Here is a 25520-nt window from a genome sequence, read left to right as displayed (position 1 = left end):
TTGCCTTGATAGGACGAGACATCGAGCCCCATGTTCCAGAAAAGCTTCGACGGAGTCCAAAGGAGAGCGTTACACGAGGTACTAGACAAGGGTATCGGATTCCAAAGGATTCCGGGAATGCGTAAAATGCAGCCCTGCTGGGTGTAAAGCGAGTCACGAACCTGTCAGGAATCAGAAAGCAGGCGATCGGGATGCCAGAGGGAAATGGCGCAGAGTGACCCGCGTGGAGTGGCCGGCCAAGGCTTATCAGGAAGCTCAGTCGGGGCTCCGATGCAACCCCGGTGGCCCTCTCTTGTTCCCAGCGAATGGCCGCCGGGACTCCCGGCTAGTGCCCGATAACACGAAAGCTAGCCGAGACAGCAGCATTAGCTCCTGGATAGCGTGGGATTCCACGGCCGATAAGCTGCAGCAGAGCTGGTCGGGTTGGCTGGTGCCTGTGGACACCCCCCGCAGTCCCAAGATGACCGCCTCGCCACCGGCTCTCCAGGCACCGTCGCCTGCGTGAACCAGCGTCTCCTCCAATCACACAATTGCCAGTAGATTGCGGCCGGCGGTGTGGCCGGCAGGTCGTATGTCGCAATTAATTTCTCGCATTGTCGCTGCAAGGGCCCACCCGTCGTTGCGTCGTTATTTAAGACCGCGTCCGCAACCAGCCGACCACCACCTTTGTCTCGGGTCGCAGCGCTGATTCAATTCATCATGTTGGTCCGTCAGCTCGCCGTGGCTCTGGCCGTTGCAGCCTTGTCCAATGCCATCCCGACTTCTGTCAAGCATGTTTTGCACGAGAAGCGTGACCAGCCCCCATCCGACTGGGTGAAGGGCGCTCGCGTGGACAGCGATGCCGTCTTGCCTATGCGCATTGGTCTAGCCCAGAACAATCTGGACAAGGGATATGACTTTTTGATGGAAGTGTGAGTTCATCCCATCTCTTGTAATTGCAATTGAGGTAGGTCAAAGAGATGCTGACAATAATGCAGTTCGCATCCCACCTCTCCCAAGTACGGCAAGTACTGGTCGGCTGATGAGGTGCACGACATGTTCGCGCCCTCCGACGAAGCTGTCGAGGCGGTGCGCGAATGGCTCGTCGCCTCTGGCATCCACCCATCGCGGGTGGTGCACTCCGACAACAAGGGCTGGCTCGCGTTCGATGCTTACGCCCATGAAGCTGAGAGGCTTCTGCTGACGGAGTTCCACGAGCACGAGAGTGATGCTAGTGCTAGCATCAAGGTTGGATGCGATGAGTGAGTTAACATCCAGCCTCGCTGAACATCACTGACTGTTTAGATACCATGTCCCTCAGCACATCCAGAAGCACATCGACTACATCACCCCAGGAGTGAAGCTCACTCAGGTCGTCAAGAAGAGGAACAAGGTCAAGCGTGCATCCCAGTTGGCACACTCTTCCAAGGCCAAGTCCGCCTATTCGGGCCCCCAGCCCCTGCCGAGCAAGGCCAAATTTCTGCCAGATGACCTCAAGGCCTGTGGCTACAACATCACACCCTCGTGCATTAAGGCTCTGTACCAGATCCCTGACTCTACTACGGCGACCCCGGGCAACAGCCTCGGTCTCTACGAGCAGGGCGACTACTTTGCCAAGTCTGATCTTGACCTTTTTTACAAGGAGTATGCTCCGTGGGTTCCTCAGGGTACCTACCCCATTCCGGCCCTGATTGACGGCGCCAACTTTTCGGTTCCCTCCTGGAGCTCTCTAAACACCGGTGAATCGGACATTGACATTGACATGGCGTGAGTAGTCATTCTGCATTTCTTAGATACCTTACTGACAATTCAGGTTCTCCCTGCTGTACCCCCAAACGGTCACCCTTTACCAGGTTGACGACCAGATCTATGAACCCGAGGAGGTCGCCACCACCAACTTGTTCAACACCTTCCTTGATGCTCTGGATGGGGTAGGTTCTCCTTTCTGTCTTAGGATTCATGCTAACAATCCAGTCCTACTGCACTTACAGCGCCTATGGCGAAACCGGTGACGACCCGGAGATTGACCCTGTCTACCCCGACACCCAGGCGGGCGGCTACAAAGGTATTCCACTGCGTTAGGCAATAAGGATAATGACTAACGGTGGCAGGAAAACTCCAATGTGGTGTCTACAAGCCCACTAACGTCATCAGTGCTTCCTATGGCCAGTCCGAGGCTGATCTTCCCATTGGCTACACCAAGCGCCAGTGCAACGAGTTCATGAAGCTCGGTCTGCAGGGACACTCTATTCTGTTCGCCTCTGGCGACTACGGTGTGGCTTCTTTCGCCGGCGACGGTGACGAGAACGGCTGCCTCGGCCCTGAGGGCAAGATCTTCAACCCCCAGTACCCTTCAAACTGCCCTTACGTCACCTCCGTCGGAGGCAGCATGCTCTACGGCTACCAGACCGTGAACGACAGCGAGAGCGTCATGCACGTGAACCTCGGCGGAACCGCAACTAACTTCAGTACCTCTGGTGGCTTCTCGAACTACTTCCCTCAGCCGGCCTACCAGGTGGCTGCGGTGGCGGAGTACTTCGAGACCGCCAACTTGTCGTACCCCTACTACTCCGAGTTCCAGGTGGACGTGAACACCACCAAGGGTCTCTACAACCGTCTCGGCCGTGCCTACCCTGACGTGTCGGCCAACGGCGCCAACTTCCGCGCATACATGGACAGCTATGACTACCACTGGTATGGATCCAGTTTGGCTTCGCCGCTGTTTGCGTCGGTCCTCACTCTGGTAAGTGAAGTAATCTACAAGCCGCTGCGCTGTGAGAATATAGCTAACGGATGTAGCTCAACGAGGAGCGTTTTGCGATCGGCAAGGGCCCTGTCGGTTTCGTCAATCCTGCCCTCTACGCTTATCCCCAGGTTCTTAACGACATCACCAACGGTACTAATGCCGGATGCGGAACCTACGGTTTCAGCGCTGTCGATGGGTAAGTCTCTTGCACGTTGCCAAAGACTTAACTAACATATTGCAGATGGGACCCCGCCAGTGGCTTGGGTACTCCTAACTATCCCTTGATGAAGGAGTTGTTCCTGTCTCTGCCTTAGTTGATGATTGATTGATGTGATGGATGTGACGTATGTGAGACGTATGTAACCATGATGTGGATTAGTTTATGATGATAGGAATAATGTGTAGATGCAAATATGAAATCACATTCATCTTTTCGGGCCAGAGTATGAGCAGCATTTTAACATCCTGATAAACATAGTGAAAAGGCTTTTGGATTCATCGGAGAAAGTCAATAGTGTCATTATGCAACACAATGGACTTGTGATCGGGCATCGACCCCCATGTTTCTATAAGGATGGCATGGCCAAGCTGTAACCCTTCTTCCGCCTACCATGTTGAGAACGCCATAATCTTTATAAATACTAGTACACTTACTGGTGAGATCCCGTTGTTTAAAACTCTCTTCTCATAAGGCTCTGTGTAAGATAGGCCCCTTGTGAGGCCTTTTGTGAGACGTCCCGTATAGAGCTCTGTGTACAGCTCTATATAAACCTATATTTGAATACATGACACCAAATGAGACCCCGAATAAAGCCTTCTGTAAGGTCCTGCATGGCATACCTCAGATATGCTTTAATAGATACTTTGGTATCATAATATATATTTATTTACCAGATGTATGTATAGAGTATTGTGATTGGGCTCACATGTGACTTAACTGTGACTCTATCTGTTCAAGACCACACATCACTCATAAACCTTAAATAGATGGTGTCACTGAGTTGAGTCACAGACTGCCTAATTATGGAAAGTGTACAGTCTGATTGAAGTAACAAAGAGGGGTGAATGACCTCATCTGAAACCACTATGCAAAGAGAGGCAGATAAATAGCTAGAGGCATTCACCACAACAGGCAGTGTAGGTCTCAAGGAAAAGCAAGAAATCTACGTGAATTCGAGCGGTGGGTCCGAATCGAGTGTTACAACGTGACAAGGCTCTCAGGGGTGTTTTGAGTGGCCTTCTTTAGCCCCTCCAGATTAGTAGAATTGCGTTCCACGACCCTTACTAAGGCTCTTTTCCATCCGTTAGATTTAGATTGCTCTTTCCGCATATTGTAATAGTCACTTTGAGGTGTGAATCCACCCCCTTCAACTAATTCAAGCTTGCTATTAGAGTGTGACGAATAATTGGAATCATCAATTCATCATACTGCGATGAGTCTTCACCCACTGCCACACTATAAATATCGCCATATCCCCTATCCCAACCTCGATTGCTTCTTTCTATTCAACCCCCCCCCCCCCCCCCCTACCAGACTGGTGGCTCGTCTTTTCCTCTCAAAGCTGTTGGTTGAACGATCCTCCCAAGGATACTCTCTTCGAACCGACTTCTTCCCTAGCCTTTTCCCTAGGTTCTATCAGTGCTCTTGACCACTACCGAGTGAGCAGAACTGTATATCCTTCGAGCGGTAAGAAAAGGATGACGCGGTTGTATTCCATAAAGAACTTGCTAATGCTTCCAAAGTCCCTGGGGGTCCGCCCATCCTTAGTTCCAGGTATAGTACTCTCTTATGTCCCGATGTCGTAATTCCAGCATCAGCCTTCTGACTCATCCTGCCTCGCTGCTGACCTTCTACACCTTCCTTATGATAGTAACCTAGCGATACAGACAACTCGCCATTCCATCTAACTGTGTCGTCTGCCGTCCGACACAATGTCAGAAACATCAGTCACCGAAGTTTATGGTCGTGGTGACGAGTGCTACGCGTCTCCCCAGATCCGCATTGCTGGTGGAAGGAGTCCTTCTTCTTCCGATGGTCGTATAACGCCGGAATCAAGGATCTAGTGACGACGAGTATCCGGGTAACCTCGACGGGTTTGTAAACGAAGACCTGCGGGCTGGTGGGCCCTACTTATGCGCCATCCCATCGAAAGCTGTCGCCATCCCCTGAACACATCCCAGCTACGACCTCTTCCAGCAAAAGGCAGGAGATTTTTATCGCGGAGCTAATGAGATCCTGGAACTAGCCGGTATCAAGTCGGGACACATGGCATTCTCGGCTTTTCTCTCAACCTACGATCCTGAAATCAATCCAACCGTTACCTCCAGCATCGACGCGGAGAAAGAAAGGATTGATTCCTCTTGGATAACCGCCGCGAGAAAAGTTCATGCTCTTCTGTCCGAGGGAGGATGTGTCCAGTTTTCGGTAGAAATTACCGATAAGGCAGCATTTTTGCCGCAGAAATATCATCCGGTTGCGAGGTCGCACAAGATCTATCCAGTCTGGAACACCACCCTCCGCAGAATCTTGAAGGAAAACGATATTCAACAGTGGACATCGCTCGGATGCTACCGTGTTGGGACCAGTGACATGGCAGCAGAATGCCCAGTGACCGTCATGGTCACTGTAGATCCGTACGCTCACAAAGATTGGCGAGGAACTCGTGACTGCATTGTTCAAACCCTTGATGAGATTGGCTGCAGCGATATCGTGGTGATGATTAAAAAGGACATGGTAGTCCGCTGGAGCGGGCGTGACAGGCCTAACCTGACAAGCACAAAACTACAAGCCGCGGCGCAAGTCGGAATGAGTCTCGGCATTCAAGGGGAATGATACAATTTCGGGGACATTTGGCGGCTGGCTTGAACTCAAAGACCCTGAATATGGATTGTGGAAATCGTATGGAATCTCTTGTTCCCACTGCCTCTTCCCACCAGCTGGGTGCACACCCGCGAACCCCATCTTTGATAGGCAAATCCTCCAATGGTCAATGCATTTTTTTCTAATTGGGTCATAGCAACAGACATTTGGCGGAAGAATGGCGTCAAACCTGGCGATCAGAACGCCATGAAAGCCCTTAATTTCGAGCAACCAAGTGTTGAAGATATGAGTATCGAGTCAAAGCGTCTCAACGACCAATACCAGGATATCGTCAAAAGTCCCAGTTTCAAAGTGATAAAGGAAGCCATGAAGAATGATGAATTAGTTTTCCCGAGGGACAGAAAGATCTATGACCTTAATCTCCAGATAGCCGGACATTACGAGTCACAGCTAAACAAGCTGAGGGGGATGAAAGCCAACAACAGTCACAGCTTGGGAACAATTTTTGCCTGTTCTGGGGAACGGGTAATCGAATCTACAACCATCAAAGATGCACGAAAAACGATCATTGATTGGTCCCTCATCTCTGTGCACAGCACGCGTCTTGGGAACAACATGGTAAGTACATCAAGTGGGATATGTTCTGACCCTTTCTAACAAGCTACAGTCAAATACCTACGACCCCTTGCCGGATTTCATGCCACCGGCCATGAATATAGTGCCATTGGCACACAGACGAAGCCACGAAATCGGCGAGTCTGCCGGACTGTTCAAAGTCGGCCGCGGCACCGGCTACACCGCGGGAATCTATAATTCCCTGAGGACCGCCTACATCCACACCATCAGCCAAGGAGGCAAGGAGACTGTCGACGCCACCATTGAACATAACATCCTGGGAGACTTCTCCCAGGAGGGAGATTCAGGGGCTTTGATCTTCGATCGACACCTTGAGGTGGTCGGTCTTCTCTTTGCCGGACACCAGAGAACTGGCATCACGTACTTTACGCACATCGAAGATGTCTTTCATGACATCAAGCGGATGACGGGCGCCCTGGATGTGAGAATCAAAGAATAAAGGGGGAGCTCGGGGATGGGATGGAAATACGATATCCTTTTTCCTTCTGCTTTGTGTCGTTCCTGCGGATGGATGTTCTCGCTTTCTCTGATTTCCGTCTTCCTTCATCTTGCTTTACGTTGATTAGCTTTAGTATTAGTATAATTAAGGGACAGGATACTTGAAATTCATTATAATTCTAAAGAAAAAAAAAAAGAGTCCACATCATTCCTCAAGTTTACGAAATTATTTCTCCTTCTGTTGGGGTTCCCGGGTTTTTTATTTCATATATTCATAACGCCATTCGGTCTTTTCCTACTTTTTTCTTATCTTTTTTTCTTATCATATTCTTCAAGGCCCGATCAAGGAAAATGGCAATGGCAGTACAGTTGCGCTAATTTCATATCCCTCGCTGTTGTCATGGTAGGTTAACACAAATCCGGTCATATTGTCTTAGCGTAATGGAGACCGCTATATGTGATGCTAGCCATTGAAGCAAGAAAATGATTCCAAAACCCCTTATTCTAACATCAAGATGGTGGATATCGTTGGGCGGTAGTCTGAAATTAAGGAGGATGGAATCTTCTACTGATTGAAACTAATTATCAGGTCTGTAGAAGTTCGTAATAATGTCTATGAAGTGGAATACTAAGCAAGGTAAATAATTGCGATAGGCTCAGGTGGAATCAACAAATATATAAGGAGCATCATAACATGATGATGGATGTGTATGTGAGATGTAACTATGATGTGGATTAGTTTATGATGATCGGAATAATGTGTAGATGCAGTATGAGGTGGCTCTTCCAGACTGGACTACGGGGAAGTTGGAATAATCAAGCTGTATTCATTGTGCTTGACGATTGTATTGTACGGTGAAGAATATGGGTATCACTGCATCGGTGATTCATCAGAGAGAATCATGTCAAGATTCAATGCAGCAAACATCTACCCTACACCAAACTAGTGATGTTTATATGTCAATACGAGATCCGGCAGATCGGCATTGACCAACCGTTGAAGGAATGGTAATTGAACCGAGGTGAGAGTCTCTTTAACCCTCTATTACTTGACCATATAATGAAGTAGAAATAGACGAATACTCATAGGCAATTCATCGGACCATCATTCACCCCCGTCACACGGAATACTTCTTCACATACGCACTCTCCACCTTGCTATCATCCAATTAACTTACTCCCAGCAGCCTATAAAGCCACCTTTCGTATTCTTCCTCACTCTTTCTCCTTTCATTCTACACAACAATGCCTACTTTCTGGCCCACTTTCCCTCTTTTACCTACCATACTCATCGAACAATGGCAGTCACGGGGACAAATCCTCAAACAACCCCAAGCGCTGTTCGTATCTTCCTGGACTATGTCTTCTATCGTGGATCTTTTGATGCTGTGGCCTCGGACTCATCTGATGGCGAGGAAACTTTGTCCTGTCAACATGTGGTCTTCTGACGTGATATGGCCTGCGTGATCCCTCCATCCAGGAAAAACGCTCACTGCTCTCTATCACCACAAAATCGACTACAATCCGACTTTCAAGGCCACCAAGAATGCCCTAGGTCGGCAAGTCCATTATACCCCGCGGGTGACGGAGCTTGATCCTGATCTTGTGCCTGGTAAGGAATACGCTATGACCAGGGCAGAGACATATACGGAACGCGAGATAGACCTCAACCTAGACACCCACTACGAGGCAGAACTAAAGGAACTCAAGTCTACGAATGTTCTTTTCGCATTGGGGAACATTTATAGCATGGGGCGGGTGATCTGCAGCACATTGCAGGATTCCATTAATTTGAAGGAGTACACTTTCGTCCCCATTCCGACTTTCAATCCCTGGTGGGAAAACGAACGCTACAAAAGTGACTCTCTTTTCTTTAGCCGGAACGGTTACAAGAATATCAGCCGATCCCCATGTCTTGGGGTAGGCGAGAGGGAAAGACAACTTGTCTACCTTTGCATATCACTTTTCGACCTCGGGTACATGTGGGCGATGCGCTGCCGAAGCATATGGTCGTGCGATACGTGGTCGGTTCTCTTCTGCAGGGAGTTTCTTATATATAGTCGTTGTTCTAGGATGGATCCGACCCAGTTCCAGATTATGCGCCTTCCTGGCGTCGCTGGACAACCATGAATCAGGGATATCAGGCAACGGGGTATCATCCTACGACATAGGGGCTGCTACATTGCAAATACCTTCGGATAGGTTCGTATGCGAACAGGGGAGCATTATAAAACTCCCTGAGAGTAGCATGCATCCAAACACTTACTACCACCGCCGATAAAGAAGTCGAGGCAAGATTGAGCATATTGCTCCTGAGAATTTGAACTCGCATTCGTGGACATTATCTTCAGCTGTCGATAATCGTTGGTTCATTATATCCAGGGCCCCATCGCATCACTCTGGGCTAACCTACTTAACCCGTATCGACGATGTCTTCAACATCATTACTCTAATGATGGGGTATGGTATCGGGACAATCTGTCGACATCCTTATATCTATACTAATAATGGTGTCGGCGGCGGTGCCCTCGGTACATGTGCCCCTTTACTCCGGGAAGGCTATAATCAAGCACAATATTCCGGAAGACTTCTTCCAAAAGGGCGACTCGGAGGTCTTGATATCTGATCAAAGCCTGGAGGAGAGGTTGGTTTGCTATTTACCGGTACCAGAGACGTGGCATCACGTACGTTACCCACATATATGCCTTTCAATGACATAAAACGGAAGTACCACTTACCACATATCCCTATACCAAAAGCGACGCCAGGATATGGAATCCAGACGTCCTAACACGGTCTCCTTTGTTTCACTCCCCGTTCTCGGTGTTCCGGCGTCGCAATGGCGTCTTGTGCAGCAACTACCAGTCTTCGTGTGGTTATGGCCACCTTCGGTCTCCCCTTACGGTTCAGCAAGAGACACCTCCGGGGTTTATGGCCCTGGGAAATAGCCAATTTGAACAGGAGATCGGTTACATCATCTCAGATAAGCGAGCCAGGGTCACCCCAGCCCCTGTGGCCCACTACCTGCTCACTTTCGCCCGTTAGTTGCGGCGTTGAATCGAGGAGATCCTTACCGAAGACGACGATGATGATGTTCTAACATCGTAGGTTTATCTCCTCACATCTCGGTATCATTATGCGGGGATGCCTAACTAATGTGGTACCTCTCTTGAACATAGTTCCCCTACTGCCACCAGCGCGTCTGCGGAAGGTCCAACTGAAATACCAGCTGATGCTGGTTCGTAAGTTTCCTTGTTGATAAAATATGGCATTGTCCATCGCAGAGTCTGGACAAATTCTGAGAAAGACGCGAATTATCCTTCCGCAAACCAGTTTATGGATGTCCAAACCTGATGCCAGATCTCATACCACGGGTCATGAAGATAGTGCACGGACGCAGCCGCGAAGTTGCTGAGTCTGCCAGAATGTTCAAATTCGGGCGCAGTACAGGGCACTACACCTGGGGGGGGGGGGGTTACTAGGTCCAGGCCGTCCACAGTCCAAGGCATTGCGAAGCGGAGTACGCATCACGCAACACATTTTTTACGAGATATTGTCTGGTCAGTAGGAAGAGGGGATCCCCGGTCAGAGTCTCCGGTCGCTTTACTGGTGGAGCTTGATAGCTATGATGATCCGGCGTTTCTCTTGGATAATAATGTGGTCCCGGTTTTACGCTCCCAGCGCGAGTTTATACGCACGGAAGACAGGCCACTCGGACACAGTTTCCACCAGACGTCTAACAGGTGTGATGCAGTCGGTGAGGTTGGACTGGCTTTTTCCGGGGAAAGGGGGGTAACGGGGCCTTGTTTCGAATGTACGAAGGAAGTGATGATGCTTGCTTGGAGCACGAGGAAGAGGTATGATGAAAGAGCGGATACATGTCCCTTTGGGATGGGATGGCTGGCGCGTCTGACCTATATAGAACCGGGGTCTTGGATTTACTTCCTGGAGGTCAGGATAAATACGTGGCAGTCTTCCGCCGATCGCATCCGAATGTCACGTCTGTATAAGGTCATAAGACATTTTCTAAAATGAAAAACTAAACACGGTAAAGAATTACAATAGGCTCAGGGGGAATCAACAGATAAATAAGAAACATCAAAACCGCTCGTATCGGCCATCCATTTCGACCAGATGAACGGCGCTAGTGGAATCCCGCTCCGACCGCGTGGTATAGTCAACGGAGATGTTGACCGATTTGGAGATCTTGCTGTTCGCGCCGGACGGCGTGTTGTTGTACAGGGAGTTGGTGCGGGCGTAGGTTCTGCGAGCGGAACTGCCGCCTAGACCGGGGACGTAGTGGGTGATGAAGGCCCGGGCGGCGGGGAGACAGGTGGTCATAATGGCGATTTGCGACTCGATGATTGACCAGTGGATTAGGGGGTGGAGGCCGGCTGGGAGTGTAATGTTAGGGGTTTTGAGTGGAGTGTGAGGAGTATTCTGGGGCTTACCAGTTAGGTTGTTGGTCCAACGATGTTCCCAGAAGACCACGACTCGGATGATGGCGACGATAGTTAAACTGGATCATTAGTATGGAGGAAGGTTCAGTGGTTAAGTGGGGACATACATCAATCCCATCATGAACATCATCGCAACAGTTATTTTCTTTGTAAATGGCAACTGCAGCTTGGCGACTTCGTAAATTGGGAGGATGACAATGACGACGTCGACGAAAATATTGACCAGGCAGTGCACCATGATCGCCGCGATGAAATTGATGCATTTGCCGCCTGAGGTGTCCTCGCCTGTCCAGCCATCCCAGTCTAGGTGGACTGGTGTGCACCGAAGCAAATCCACCAAGGAAAACGTGATGCCGATGGAAACATTAACGGCGATGAGTATGTAGGCGAGAATACGAAACACGCGGGACTGGAAGATGCGGAGCAGGAACAGCAGGACGGAGATTTTGCAGAGCGAGATCTGGATCTTGTACATCATGGCGAGTCCTTCGAAGTATTGGAAGACGAGTGTGATGTGATGAAAGGGGAGAATATCCCAGGAATTCATGCCGAAACCGTATTTGATCACTGTTTGGTTAGCTATTATCAGGTAAAACAATTGTTCGTGGCTTACTGTATGTATTGACGACAAACATGGCAATTCCCAGAACCTGGACACGTTAGCTTATATCCATCATCCACCATGGAATGGCATACCCATGCAGCTGTGACGGTATAGTCGTCCGGTCCCCAGCCTCCAGCCAGATTCTTCAGCTTAGCCGCTATCCGCACGAAAAAGAAGATGGTCGCGAGGATGGCCGGTGCGAGGGTCGCTGGGTCGACGAGAAGGGGCCCCTTCTTGATGGCGAGGCCGCATTCGAGTTCATACAGATGTCTGGTGACTGCGAGGGTTAGACGGATCGGTACGGTACGGGCATCGAGATGCTCACTGTAATAATCTTTCGCCGTACAACTGCTGGCCGCGCAGGTCACGAGGGATGACTTGCTGGCAGCACCGGTACACACACATGACGCATCGTATATAGAGCAACTGGGAGATTCTTCGGCCAAACAAGACACCTGAGACAGTCAATGGAGCCCAACCCATATCAAAGCGCTACTTACGGCACACTCAGGAAATTCAGTGCTGTTTGACGATGCAGCAGCAGCAGTCACTGCTAGCAATATAGCAAACAAAAACTGGTGGATCTTCATGGTGGAGGGGATGCAACCCAGACGAGCAGCATCCCAGGACAGAGGTAGTGGAAGGGAGAGACGGAAAAGGGATTTATCCTGGTCACCCTTTATTATAAGACCTCGGCCCCCCACGTGGAATGTGAAACCGCAGTCGAGATTCGTCAGGAGCAAGCTTTTAACCGGGGGTGCTTGGTCCAGGTTCCCGGCAGTGTGGTCCAGATCCAGTCCGATCGCAGGATCGAATCATCGACGACTGTGAGCGTATCGATTAAATGGACGAGCTGGGAATTCGTCCGGTGTGACGCAGTTGGCTGGGCTGAAGAACATACTTGGCACGCAGAATATGATGAACCACCGGGATACGGACCGTGGGTTCTGTGAGACACGGGCGTTTACACGAGGGGCGGGCCAATGCAAGACGACCTGGCTGGCTCGGCGATCGGCCGGTGGTGTGCTTCCGGCTGGTTGCGGTGGTCCCCTCCACTTCCAACCGGATCGGGGGCACCAGTTGGGCATCATCTGCCGATATCCACTCCCTGCCCTCCAATCACCGCTGCAATAGTCTTGATATGCCGTTTCTCTGACTCGGGGCAGCCAACGACCCTGTGCGTCTCCCGCGCCCAGCCTGACGCCATGTCGCTTAGAGGCAGCCAGGGACTGAAATTTGGACTTCCAGTCAGCTTGGTCTGGAGCTGATTTGCTGGGGCGGCAAACACCTTCCTTCCCGGTTGGGGTACTCCGGCACTAAGCTGCAAGTGAGTTTGGTGGTGAAACGAGGCCCTATTCCTGGGCATGCAGAAGCGAGGAACCTCGGTTGAGAGTTGCGAGGGGTTGTGCGTGGGAATAATAAGCTTACCTCTAGCGCGCCAAGCCGCTGGCCGTTTGAAATTGATGCCTGCATCTCCACCGCCTCCAGATGCGGTTAGCGCATTGCCTTCAATTACGCTAACCCAACAGGGCTGGCGTCCACGTGGGGAGCCTCAGGGCTCCAGGTTACAGTCTCTCCGTTGCTACGCGGCTTGATATATCAGAAACAGCATCCTTCTCACTTGTCCGTCTAGCGTTTCTGCTCGAAAAACTCCCCGTCTGTCACAATCGTCCGGGCTGAGTCGTGGGGTTCACCGCAACGACCACCATCGTCATTCCGCATTCGGCCTGTTAAGGACGATCAACCAAAAATAACCAGTTAATATAAAGAAGATATTATGTAGCCGCTTCCGCGGATCATGGTCCCTTGGCTCTATTCAGCCAGCCGCGTCCGCACTTGCAATTTCTTTCTCGACCCCTGACAGCTGCTTGTGGCACATTCTTGGGTTTCATGACTCTTGGATCATCCGTCGGTATGGTCTGCCATACAATGCACTTCCCTGGTGTCAACAGTCTGGATCTAAATTTTGAATCTCGCAAGATCTTAGGCACCTGCCATATCAATCAAACCGGTGATCGGCATACAATCTCTCCGCTATTCTCCGATAATCTGGAGCGTCGTCATTTGCCGCCCCGCTTATGTCCCGGTGAACGTTCAGCCCCGACATTTACCCGCTAATGTGCAGATTGCATAGGTTGTCATTTCCGAGCTGGAGGCTAGCCACCTGCTGACAAGACTTCATCTATTCGATGGGAAATCTGACAACGGCCAAGGAATGTTCCTACCGGCTTAGGTTATTGTCCGATTCGCTCTGCACTAGACCGCGCTCTATACATTAGCTTTCTCCTTTCCTCTTTGTTCTTTTCTCCTTTTTCCTTTGCATGGTTTGCTTTGAGATTTTGTTCTTCCCATCAACACCCTTTGATTAAGATGTAATTCCATATTGATACGCTTTGTATTGCGGAAGCGTCCGACAATATCTCCCAAAGGATTTGATAGCCCTGCCGATCGGGGCTACGCCTTTGTTTGACACAATGGCAACCTGTTGTTTCGTGCAACACTGTACTCGGAGACTTGCAGGACAAAAATGAATCTGGACGTGGATCCCCTCCAGCTTACCTTGATCTGAGTTTGGTCTGACAACATTTATACTCTCCTCTGCCTGGCGATTGAGAACATGTTCTGGCATCCTGCAAGCATCGAAAATCCGACGAATCACTACCGGATCCGCCGGCTGACTAAGACGCGGTCTTATCGGGCTATCGACCCGCCATTTCCGCGCATCGCCAACTCCCACCTTGCACCATATCTTTATCATGAGCGACCTGGCCCGATCGCGCTGGGCTCCCAGCCCAGGCGAGATCTCTCTCCATCCGACTCCCACCCCTCCCACCAGCCACTATGTCTCCACGAATCGCACCCCGTATCGCGCCCCCAACCCCGTCCCCCGTCCCAGCCGCACCCCCTCACCCACCAAGCGCCCACGCTCCTCCCCCTCCGACGATCTCTCCCGCTTCATGAAGATTGTCGCTCGATTGAAATGGAAACTCCCTTTTCTCGCCGAAGGATACCGCCTCGCGACACTGGACCCTTCTACTAGTGACACCGACGTCAGCCACGCCGAGATCATGTTCAAAATCGATTTCCACGAATACTACGCACTACTGGAGCGCGCGATCGTCCATTTACTCGGGATTTTCGGAACGAATGTTTCATCGGCGTTCGGACAGACGCATCTCGCGCAACATGGGGCGCCGCTCTCCAGTCATCGGTATCATGCCAACGTCCTCGAGGCTCTACAAGATCCAAACAGTCCACTATACCCCGTCCTCGGACAGGGTGAAGTACACGAGCAATTACAACGGGCGAAGGAGCTACGCAATCGATGGAAGACGGCCGATATGACGAAAAAGGAACGCGAGCGGGATCGGTGGGCCACAGCGAGGAGGAAAGAGAAGGTGATGCCGTTGGCGAGTTATAACTTTGAGATGATCCTTGCGGCCATCTTTCAGGGGTTGGAGGATGCATATTTGCTCGCGAAGCAACATACCGTGGAAAGTGAGGTGGCAGGGGCAGGGGCAGGAGAGCGTGAAGATCAGGATGGGGATTGGGACTTTATTGTGGATGCGATGGATTGGGAGGCTGTATAAAGAGTGGCGTTGGTCTTAGCGGGTTATTTGCATCGGGTGGAGTTGGTTGGTGTCTTTGGAAATTTGTATATTTCGCTCTTTGGATTGAAGCGGACAGGAGGTTGTTTGATCAAATTGTTGGTTACCGAGGTGTTGCATGAATTTCATGCGACGCAAAGACTGTAGAGCTGTCTATATAAGCATTTGCGTACCAAAAGTGGAGCTTGACTCTATACTAGGTCCGGAAGCCCCAGTCTAAGGTGTTTTGAAGGCTCCCATTAAGTATCATGTAAAGCAAACTAAAGCATGTAGATAAAGGTGTCCTCGAGCACTTCCAAAGGGCTCAACCAAGCACCCCAAAGAGCTCTATCAAGCACTTTCAAGGAACTTAAAGAAGCATATTGAAGGGCTAAATATCTAGAAACACTACTCGATCTAAACCCACGACCTGAATTTACATAGAGATCTGGTCGAGGCCCACTCCGCACTACAGTCTAAATTGACGTTCTGAAGATATTCTTACCCTCCCTCCCTCCCACTTCGTTCAGCTGAAGCAGTAAGGTCTGGCAATATAAATCAAGTCACGCTATAAAAGTCAAACCCCATGTAAGACTAAGTATGTGAACTAATGAGAAGTTTTGAAGCTGTGAACTTCCCTTGCCTGGACCTTACCTTGTGTTTCTCAACACGCTAGCGCATAGTTCGAAAATCAACTCCAGTGCTCTAATTATTTCATAGTGCTCGATTTCGATTGTGTGAGTGGCACTGAAAGTATCCATTCTTAGAAGCAACCTACCATAAGAGAGTCTATCGCTATATTCCATGATATAAAAATATCATACTTAGCTCAATGGTGCTATGAAATATAAAACATGATTAGATTGCATGAAATTTCTACTTGGCGATATATCCGACCATCTCACAGAGCACCTTCAACTAATCCCACCGCGAGGTCGAGATTGTTTATGATTTAGAACGCATCTTAGAGATAACAACCCCGCAAGCTAGAGGAATTACTACGAGCAAGTGTTATGAGCAGCGCCACATAACTATTATCTGATACTTATAAGTTCACTGAGTACTTGATGCAATAGTTTAGGGACTTCATATGAAGATAAATACACATATAAAAGTTAGTATACCCCAGCACCCTCCTTCCCTAAAGAATGACTATGTAGCCTGCAATGCAAGTATAATCTGTACACACCCTTTTCACCGAACAATCAAGTCTTTCCAACCCAAGCTCCGGATCTAATAATTCCGAAGATAGAAGCAGCTCACCAAGTCACGATTGTGACCAAACATGCAGCGACCTTCAGGTGACAAATTCTCCGAGATGCTTTGGATGATTCGCCAACGAGGGTGGGTATAAAGGGGTGTAACACTGTAAAAGTCCGGTACTTTTGCAATTGCCCATTCTAGAAATGCGGGGTGCATTGGTTCATAGCAAACATGCATGATGCATCACCTGCATCAGACCAAGCTTCCACAACCTTCTAGCATGGCGCCCTATTTGGTGAGGCGCATAAGTACATGCAGTACTAGTTCAATACAACATCCATCCTAACCATATCGGGTGTCTTGCATGCATGCGTAATTTTGATCCGCGCTAGTACGGCTTACTGAAAGTTTCGTTGTAAGAAAGCCACTTGTACGGAGTAACTTTTAACTCGATTTACCGGATCTTATCAATTGTTCTAGATTAACCTTGCTGCTGCAGGACATCCGGGGCCTAATTACTCCGTACATAGAGTTACGCCCTGCAGCTAGATCTAGATGCAAATTTATTTTCTTTTTTGGGGGGTTTCCCGATGCAGAAATTGAATAATTCCATTTTGGGAATCATGTTAATCTGCGCTGCTCTATCCCACCCTCCGACCACCACCCAGCCGACCCCGACACCGGCGAAACCAACACCACAAGCCCAACAACAAAGATCATATGCGCCACGCACGAACGCATAAACATATAATGATTATAATAGAGCCACACAGATATTACCAACCAGTATAAAGAAAAAATAACTTCGATTGGGGATTTCCAACACCACCTGGTGCCTGGGCCGGTCGCCGAACATCAAGATAGAAAAACCGTCATCAAAAAAGAGGCCCCAGCGGCGCTTTCATTGGATGTAACATATATAACTGTACCGGCATTCCAGCGCAGCCATTTGGAATAGCTGTTTCTTCCCGACTAGCCAAGCCCGCTTAGTAGTCGGAAAAGGTTCAGCATGCGATCATACCAACACCGTGATCAGGTGGCTATGATCACGTGACATCGGGGAAGATGGCAGTTGGGGGATTCACAATAATAGATATGTTTATGAGTGAGAATATGGATTCCAAGGGTAGATTTGGAGTGATGGATGAGTTTATTATGTGTGGAATGTAAGTATATGGGACCCATGATCGATCTAATAGTGAAGAATGAGAAGCCTCTCGATGGTGCTCATATATCCTATCTAGATGGGATTGGTTTCACGAGGGTGTCTTGGGGAATTATTTGTCATAGGTGAGAGTCTACTATTTTTATATAATTGATGGAGAGGGTTGACATGGCGCTGGCGCATTGCGTTCATAGACAAGGTTCTGTTAATCTATTGCTTCCTCTATCGGTAGACATTACCCGAGATTTTTCATGCGCAGTATCCAGAGCCATCGGACATCTATATGAATAAGTGGGCTACCAAGATCTGTCGGATGGAGAAATGCGTGGAGAAATGCGTGGAGATGGAACTGGCTCAGGGCCAATATAGACCGATGGCTTGAACGTTGGTGCCGATGGGGTGCATAGCAAATTGCGGTCTGAAAATATGGGGATGACAGAGGAAATGCATTTATTGGTACTGACTTGATCTTGCTCCTCTGGCCATTTACTTTCTACGCATGACAACCAAGGTGTGTTCCGTCTTTGGCATTTTGTTCAGCTTTTCCTTGTTGCAAGTCAGGGATTCAGGTGATGCGTTTCAGGACGGGTTCGCCATTATTGGTATGATTGGGAAAGATGGACGCGCGTTCGGGTTTGTTATCAGGGAAATAGATCAGAAGCATACATGTCCTGACATCATCTGGTTCAGTAAAGAGTTGGTAACACGGCTGTGTGAGGTGACTCGTTTTCGATTGATGCAAGGAATAACATTCCAACTCCGCAGGCATCAGCCTTGCCAGCCTGCCCAGAACCATCCAAAACAAACCAAACTCAGGACATTCAAGTCCCCCATCGAACTAGCTCCTGTTGGTGTAACCGTCATGCATTGGCGCTTCACGCTAGCACAAGTACCCGCCAGAAATACGCGAATTGGCAAATCACATTCTGCAAGGGTAAGCACTAGATTCAACATTTGGCACTAACAAGCCAGCTAGCTCATCGCTGCAGTGTTACTCTCTTTCACTACTGCTGCGGCTGAAATGCATCTCACAGCCTCACCATATACACTGTAGCATCAACCCATCCACCACCTTTGAGGGAGATCTTCCCGATCAGGTACGCAGGATCCAATCATTCATGTTATATTCGCACTACACGTAGACGCCTGTCGAGGATCCTTCTCTACAGTTCGTGGTCAGATCCGCCGAGGCTACATATATAAACCACACCCGCACCGCACCCATCACCCTCACTCACCACCACCATCTCCTCCTTCTCCTCACACAATCCCACAATCCAACCCAACCACCCAAAATGGACGTCCACGTCATCTCCAAACACAACAACTCCCAACACACCACCTTCCAGATCCCACCCCCGAGCACCCCCCTCCCCCCTCTTCCATCCGCGTCCGCCCAACCCTCCTCTCCCTCACCACCAACAACCTCACCTACGCCCTCCTCGGCGACTACTCAAACTGGTGGTGCACCTACCCCCTCCCTGCCACCACCCCCACACCCTACAACGACCCCACCTCCTGGGGCATCGTTCCCTCCTGGGGTCTCGCGACCATCACCTCAAGCACCATCCCTTCCCTGCACCCCGGAACAACCCTCTGGGGCTACTGGCCTCTATCCTCCCACGAAGTCGACCTACAACTCATCCCGGGAACTCCCAAAGACCATTTCATCGAGATCTCCCCTCATCGCCAATCCCTCATGTCCATCTATAACAGATACGTTGTTCTCGATATCAAGGATATGGATTTGGAACGTCAGGGCTGGGAATCAGCCATGCGTTTGCTCTGGACATGTGGGTATCTTCTTACCGAGTATGTGTTTAGTTATGATTTGGAGAAGAAGCCTATCATGGCGCCGTTCCCCGGTACACCGGGGTTGGAGTGGGGGACGTCAGAGGCGGATGTTTCGCGTGCGGTGGTGATTTCCCTCGCCGCGAGTGGGAAGACGGCGAGGTCGGTGGCGTATAATTTGTGTTTGAGGCCTGAGGGGAAGGGACCGGCGGGGTTGTTGCAGGTTACGTCTGAGCCTGGGGTGATTGGAGAGGCGGCGAGGGGGATGAAGCCGTCTTTTCAGACGCTGGCGGTGGGGTATGATGGTGTTGAAGGGGCGGAGGAGTGGTTGGTGGAGAGGAAGCCGGAGAAACTGGTAGTGGTGGATTTCGGGGGCAGGGATGGGGTGCATCAGAAGTTGTTTGGGATGATTATGAAGAATGAGCTGTTGAGGGGGTGTAAGCTTGTGGTTATTGGGGTTGGACTTCAGCAGAAGGTATGTGGTTCTTGTTTCTTTAGGGGTGGGGAGGGGATAGTGCTAATTGGATGCAGGTATACTCGATGGAGGAGGTTATTGCGGGGCAGAAAGCCATGGGTGAGTTGGGGATGATCAACTTCAACACGTCGCCTGTTCTTGATGCTGTGTTGGAGGTTCGGGATTCAGAGAAGGTCTTTGAGGTGTTGAGTGAGCGTTGGAATCATTGGCTAGAGAATCGCCAGTTGGTGGCCCCGGATCTGCATCTTGTTTGGGGAAAGGGAGTTGTTGGTCCGGAGGGTATTGAAGGGGGCTGGGATCTGCTCTGTCAGAGTAAGGTCAAGCCGGATGAGGCTTTGGTTTATCGGTTTTAGGTTTCCTTGAAGATCATGTTGCCGAACGCATATTATTGACACATTTGCTACCGTTATATATACCCTACTTCCAAAATACTCCTAAATATATACCAGTATAGCCAGCTATTCAACCAACCTAACCCTACACGGATACCCCTGAGCAGGATGCGCCGACCCCTTCGCCACCGGATACGCCCTCTCCCCAAACATAGTCCGCACATCGCCAAACCCCGGATTCTCCCGATCCCACTCCTCATACTGACTATCAAAGTCAAACTCCCGCACCACCATGGCCAGCGTGATTTTGATCCCCAGCAACGCCATATTCTGGCCTACACAGTCCCGCGCTCCGCGCTCAAATGGCCGCCACCCACCTGTTGGCGGATAAAGCTCATGCCCGGGCTCGACTAGCCAGCGATCTGGAATGAATTCGTGAGGTTTAGGCCAGTAGCCTGCGTTGCGATGAATGGCGGTGTGCACCAGCCAGATTGAGCAGCCCTCTACCGGGAAAGTCTTTCCATCGGTGTCAGTGAGAGAAGCACCCGGAGTACCGAACCTCAGACCATTAGCGGGGGGAAAGAGCCGGAGTGTCTCTTTGATAACGGCTAATGTGTAGGACATTTGATTAATCCTCTCTGGATGCTGTTTAATCTGCGTTGCCACAGTACCCGTACAGCCGAAGATCCTCTCATGTTCCTTACGAACCTTAGCCAGGATGTCTGGATGTTTCGACAACAGATAGAGACAATAGATTATAGTCACGGCGGTAGAGTCATGTCCGACGAAGAGAAATAAGCGGATTTGAATGACAGCCCAAGTTTTAAACTCCGGGTCGAGAGTTGAAGCGTGAGTCTGGTTCGGTCGAGTCTTCATATACTCAGCGATGACAACATCCATAATAGATTTCCCCCGCGTCGTGGTCTTGCCCTCCTGGTAGCGCTTTTCCAACTCCAACCCGATGTAATGGTTCATGGTGCGGCTGTTGCGCCATTGACGGTACATCCGATGGAGATTCCACCGTTGGAAGGGGTTATTCTCGCTCTCGCGGCCGCATTCTAGATCGATGGTGTCGCGCATGGCGGCGGCGATGGGATTTTGTTTGGTTTGGGAGTTGAAACGGGTATTTCTGTTGGATTGTTAGCCACGGGGCTCAGGTTTGGTTGCCGGGGGAGGGGGGGTTACAATGCAACGTTACCAATCACATCCATTACATAGTTACAAGCCAGCTGATCCATTGAGAATATATCTCCCTTTTTGGCATTTTCGCGAAGAATTTCAACGTAGATCTCCGCTTCATCCAGAATATAGTCAACGTGACCCATAGTGGATGTCATGCTGAATGCGTGGTTGAAGAGGTCGCGGTCGCGTTTCCATTCTGGTCCGTTGGCGATGAAGAAGTTATGTCCGCCGGCCATGGGGTTGATGAATGGGGCTAAGGTTCCGGTTGGTTTGGGTAGATTGTAGGTTTGGCAAACCTGGATGGCGAGTGGGGGAGTGGTCACGACGAACATTGGGCCTGTGAATGGCCATAGGTCGATGTAGAAGCCGTTTTGTAGATCTAGGTGTTCTATGCTGAGGAGGGTGAAGGTTCCGGATTGTAGGGCATCACGGGGACATTTTTTGAGAAGCGCTGGCATGAGTCGTAGGTTTCCGAATATGGGATCCCAGGAGGGGACTGGCTAAATTTGGTTAATTGGGGTTGAGGTTTGGTGGGAGATAGACGTACTAGGCCTTGTTTTTTGAGGTGGTAAAAGCGTAGTCGTGCCTTGGCCGTCTTGTAAAGGAAGGTGGTAAGGCATATTGCTGCCAAAGCTATGGCGATGCGGCTGCCGAGGCCGTCTCGGTCCAGGTTGGCACTTTGCATTGGATGGGAGTCAGGAAGACGATTGGCGATAGGATGGAGCTGACAGGGGATTATAAGGCCAGTTAAATATTTACGTGGATAGGTTGCCATTAGTGCTTAGTGGGGGGCGCCGGGGGGTTTTAGTGTCTGTTAGGGCTTACCTGTCAGCCTTACTATCGCGTCCTATGGCCCTGTCTCGATGTTGTTCTTGGAGCATTCGTTTTTGTTCATTGGTTTGAGGATAATGGTCCAGGAGCTTGGTATTGATATAGCAATCCTGCCAAATTTCACAGAAAAAGATGGTCTGGTCAATTCTTCCGAGGGTCATCCAGAACATATAGTGTTTCAATTCTCATTGCAGTTTCCATTTCATGATTACTGATCCTCAATTATCTCCACGATATGGCAGATGTTACTCTCAAAGGTAGTATGAGGTAGAGTACAGAAGACCAAGATTGAACCCAATGATAGAGGTGGCCGAAGGGCTCCTACTGTGTGCTTGTCAAGAAACCCTGCCCCTAAAGCAAGCTTCCTTCCTCTCGGAACTATGCCGGACAGATGTTGTACTGTGGATATTACTTTTCATAGTGAATCGGACCTTTACTTTCTACTTCCGTTCTCATTGCCACAATAGTCCTGTGCATGCTTATACGACTACCCCACATCCAGTGTAGAAAAGCCGTTTCTTAGCAATCTCTGATTGGCTCACTCGGCTCTTGTCTTCCTGCTCAGATCCCCACCCACATTCTATGGCTACCCACGTGGTGATTACACTATTAAAAGCTGTAATCTCCATAGAAAGACACATGGCGTGATTCACAGGCCCAACCCCGCCCAGTCGGTCGATCACTTTCCCGACTAGGCAAGGTAGTCACTGCGTTGGCTCGGGAAGTGCCGCTATGATGAACGAGGAGCCAATCGATAAGCGTCGATAAGCACCGCCTCCACTCGTGACCGGCGGATGGATCCTGCCCAAAGCCTGACAGGAGACGCAAAATGATCATCGGCGTCATATAAGACCCAAATGATAACCAGTCAACACACAGAGCCCTCAAAATTGCCATATTCACGTTATTGAATGCAGTATGCTCTCATGAGCTGTCGTCCACAATCCCTCCTATGAAGCATAGCGTGATGGCGTTGTTGAGCCTCTGCATCTCCCTTCTGCTGTTCACCGCATTGACCTCGCTCCCTTCATACATTTCTCGCCAGGCTGTGGTTTTCTGCTTTCTGCTGTCGCTTCCCTTTACCATCTGTTATGGAATTATCTACTGTCTGGATGAGAGGGCTAGGTAGATGATATAAGCTATGTCCTGATAGGTGTACCAGGAAAGGTAATCGCCCAGATGCACCCTTCTAGCATCTACCAGCTAACATCCTTAAGTCTGCTAATTAGGACCTGTCTGAAATGTGAAAGGTTGCATAACAGATATGGATCCCGACTTGATATATGGATCAGCTACCACCGATTATTTCCTGTTGTCGATGAGTCCACAACCGAAAAAGATGAAATGGGATATCTGATGCACGGGAGAAGGGGCAAATTCTCCGGCAGAAAAGTTCTGGATAGGGCAATATGTGAAGGAATATGATGCTCACAGACGGAATCTCGAATCGTGCGTCTCTATCTATGGATCCATGTCCTTAACATGATGATTGTTCTGGGGCTTGCTTGTTTTAAGTTTCCTGTGCGGTTGTGATGCGTTTGCCCAGAAAAACGACCCACAAAGGATTCTGCGTACTTATGGCCTTCAGACTGTCTAGTCGCTGGGAATGAATCAGTTTGGACAAGGATACTCTGAAGAGTATATCTGGGTAGAGATTATACCCTTCCTGTCCTTCCATTCCTTATTCCTTTGCCTCTTATCCCTCTCTGTCTCTCTCGCTCTCTCTTTTTTATTTTCCCTTTTTTCTGTTTCTCTCAGGTCTGTGCCAGCGCAGCCCGTCAAATACCTTGCTCTCTATTTGTAACGATAATTACTCGTCCCGTTCGTATTCGAAATCCATTATCAAACCTTCCAATCCAACCAAATGCCTTCTTTTATATATCCAGCTACACTGACATACACATTCCACCGCGAAACAATCAACAACTCCATCATCATATCGACCACCACCCAACCTCCACCACCCCCACCGCCTCCCCCCTAACCCCCCCATACAACCCCTCAATCACCCGCACCAACTCCCCCACCAAAGGCCCCTTCTCACGCGCAGCCAGATACTCCTCCAACTGCGCACCCCCACTCGGCCCAATAACCACCCCATCACTCCCCCTTAGCCCCGAATGAAACACCAGCCACCGCATAGCCACCTGAGCCAAGCTGCATCCCCCCTCGAACCTCTCCACCGCACCAGCCAACTCCCTCACCGCATCATGAAACACCGGTTTATCATACCACATGCGGAAAAGCCTTCCCATGAGATTCTCCTCGGTGTGTTCGAACCGCGTACCCTTCAATTAGTCTGAAGTCTCGGCGAAGGTGAGTTTACCCGTAGCGAACCCACCGGCTAACGGGGAATTAGCCACAAACCTGACCCCGTGTTTGCGAAGCACAGGAAATAGCTCCGTTTCATAATATCGACAGAAGATGTTATATTCGGAGCCTGGATCAACAGCCATGATCTACCCGGGGGGCGTGGACAGCCGAGAGTTTAGGTCGGCCAAGGCCCGAACCAGGAAACGTACCTATCGGTCGAGTTCGGGCAACACCTGGTCTAGTGGAGATTGAGCTGCACGCAGACGTGTCGGGGCCTGCAGCGATGTCAATCCAGCAGTGTATGGCAGTGAGGCGGTGGAGAATCTCACTCTGTGAGGGAATACAGCCTTGTCGGAGGATGAGAAAGCGCAGTGGAAGCTTGTTTCTTTGTCTGCTGTACTGCAGCTAACACGGTGTGATGGTTGGTAGTCTGCATTAGTGCTTATTCGGGTACTTTTGCGCCAGCTTAGCCCACTTTAGACAGTAATAGGCTGGCTGCCAATCTTTCTTGGTGCCTATGTCACCTTTTCTCTTTGTCTATTTGTCTTGTGCCATGTTTGTTTCTATTTTATCACCCAGTAACAAAAGTGTGCTTCAAAGACTACCGTCGTTGAGTTAATTCAGAGTTAGGGCCCCTGCCGAGCCTCGCTCCTGATTTGTTTACAAAAGCTAAAGTGACCTTTTGACAAGGTTCTATCGTCGCATTGGCACAATATCTTATGTAGCCTAAGAGAAACACCAAGGTGGTAGCGCGTGAGAGCAAATACAAAGAAAACAGTAGGCCACTAGTAAGTCTCCTGCATTAGCCTGTGATTCTTTCTGCTTCGCAGACTCGCGGCCTCTCCTCGTTTTCTCCATCCGGGCCCGGTCGCAAGAGCCCCAATACTCGCGATCCAATGTGTTCTTCTCACTGACTGCATATGGGCAGCATGAGCGGCTCAATTGACTTCACGGGTT

At 49.9% G+C, this 25520-nt stretch overlaps 7 protein-coding genes across 7 annotated transcripts; 5 read left to right on the top strand and 2 right to left on the bottom strand.

Annotated features, from left to right (window-relative positions):
• The first annotated feature begins 541 nt into the window (after positions 1-541).
• BO94DRAFT_568486 (S53 family peptidase) lies at positions 542-3162 on the top strand. The gene is made up of 8 exons (XM_025614680.1): positions 542-911; positions 978-1241; positions 1285-1746; positions 1793-1910; positions 1954-2044; positions 2091-2722; positions 2779-2921; positions 2967-3162. Exons 1-8 carry the CDS (start codon positions 700-702, stop codon positions 3037-3039), a joined length of 1995 nt encoding a protein of 664 aa, XP_025464051.1. The 5' UTR covers positions 542-699; the 3' UTR covers positions 3040-3162.
• A 1495-nt stretch (positions 3163-4657) lies between these two features.
• Positions 4658-6621, top strand: BO94DRAFT_605286 (uncharacterized protein; the record flags this gene model as incomplete). The annotated part of the gene is given in 5 exon segments (XM_025616479.1): positions 4658-4763; positions 4783-4819; positions 4907-5459; positions 5697-6164; positions 6214-6621. 5 exon segments carry the CDS (start codon positions 4658-4660, stop codon positions 6619-6621), a joined length of 1572 nt encoding a protein of 523 aa, XP_025464050.1.
• Positions 6622-7918: 1297 nt separating this feature from the next.
• BO94DRAFT_549365 (uncharacterized protein) lies at positions 7919-8791 on the top strand (the record flags this gene model as incomplete). Its single annotated transcript, XM_025613442.1, has 3 exons — positions 7919-7991; positions 8101-8540; positions 8693-8791. 3 exons carry the CDS (start codon positions 7919-7921, stop codon positions 8789-8791), a joined length of 612 nt encoding a protein of 203 aa, XP_025464049.1.
• A 1895-nt stretch (positions 8792-10686) lies between these two features.
• On the bottom strand, positions 10687-12470 carry BO94DRAFT_208091 (CFEM domain-containing protein). Its single transcript, XM_025606132.1, has 7 exons — positions 12185-12470; positions 12010-12139; positions 11777-11961; positions 11694-11730; positions 11188-11647; positions 11072-11139; positions 10687-11014 (listed from the first exon to the last, which is right to left on the bottom strand). The coding sequence occupies exons 1-7, from the start codon at positions 12272-12274 to the stop codon at positions 10719-10721; spliced, it is 1266 nt and encodes a 421-aa protein (XP_025464048.1). The 5' UTR covers positions 12275-12470; the 3' UTR covers positions 10687-10718.
• Positions 12471-14617: 2147 nt separating this feature from the next.
• Positions 14618-15274, top strand: BO94DRAFT_431066 (uncharacterized protein; the record flags this gene model as incomplete). Its single annotated transcript, XM_025607478.1, has 1 exon — positions 14618-15274. A coding segment is annotated over one exon (657 nt), but the record flags the coding sequence as incomplete, so codon positions are not given.
• A 2864-nt stretch (positions 15275-18138) lies between these two features.
• On the top strand, positions 18139-20319 carry BO94DRAFT_627133 (DUF2855 family protein; the record flags this gene model as incomplete). Its single annotated transcript, XM_025617394.1, has 3 exons — positions 18139-18241; positions 18989-19905; positions 19962-20319. 3 exons carry the CDS (start codon positions 18139-18141, stop codon positions 20256-20258), a joined length of 1317 nt encoding a protein of 438 aa, XP_025464046.1. The 3' UTR covers positions 20259-20319.
• BO94DRAFT_538453 (cytochrome P450) lies at positions 20290-22122 on the bottom strand. The gene is made up of 3 exons (XM_025612492.1): positions 21967-22122; positions 21423-21919; positions 20290-21366 (listed from the first exon to the last, which is right to left on the bottom strand). Exons 1-3 carry the CDS (start codon positions 22102-22104, stop codon positions 20364-20366), a joined length of 1638 nt encoding a protein of 545 aa, XP_025464045.1. The 5' UTR covers positions 22105-22122; the 3' UTR covers positions 20290-20363.
• Positions 22123-25520: the final 3398 nt, after the last annotated feature.

The sequence above is a fragment of the Aspergillus sclerotioniger genome (genome assembly GCF_003184525.1).
Source record: "Aspergillus sclerotioniger CBS 115572 chromosome Unknown BO94scaffold_28, whole genome shotgun sequence".
Taxonomy (NCBI): domain Eukaryota; kingdom Fungi; phylum Ascomycota; class Eurotiomycetes; order Eurotiales; family Aspergillaceae; genus Aspergillus; species Aspergillus sclerotioniger.
This window is presented reverse-complemented; position numbering and strand designations above follow the sequence as displayed.

Bases quoted from the DNA above. Each gene is read 5' to 3' on its own strand.
- BO94DRAFT_568486 (XM_025614680.1), top strand. From the start codon at position 700: ATGTTGGTCCGTCAGCTCGCCGTGGCTCTGGCCGTTGCAGCCTTGTCC. The intron at 1,242-1,284 runs GTGAGTTAACAT...CTGACTGTTTAG, and splicing joins ATCAAGGTTGGATGCGATGA to ATACCATGTCCCTCAGCACA. The intron at 2,922-2,966 runs GTAAGTCTCTTG...AACATATTGCAG, and splicing joins GGTTTCAGCGCTGTCGATGG to ATGGGACCCCGCCAGTGGCT.
- BO94DRAFT_208091 (XM_025606132.1), bottom strand. From the start codon at position 12,274: ATGAAGATCCACCAGTTTTTGTTTGCTATATTGCTAGCAGTGACTGCT. The intron at 11,648-11,693 runs GTAAGCCACGAA...CTAACCAAACAG, and splicing joins GTTTGTCGTCAATACATACA to TGATCAAATACGGTTTCGGC. The intron at 11,015-11,071 runs GTAAGCCCCAGA...TTACACTCCCAG, and splicing joins TTGGACCAACAACCTAACTG to CCGGCCTCCACCCCCTAATC.
- BO94DRAFT_538453 (XM_025612492.1), bottom strand. From the start codon at position 22,104: ATGCAAAGTGCCAACCTGGACCGAGACGGCCTCGGCAGCCGCATCGCC. The intron at 21,920-21,966 runs GTACGTCTATCT...AACCAAATTTAG, and splicing joins ACCTCAAAAAACAAGGCCTA to CCAGTCCCCTCCTGGGATCC. The intron at 21,367-21,422 runs GTAACCCCCCCT...ACAATCCAACAG, and splicing joins GTGATTGGTAACGTTGCATT to AAATACCCGTTTCAACTCCC.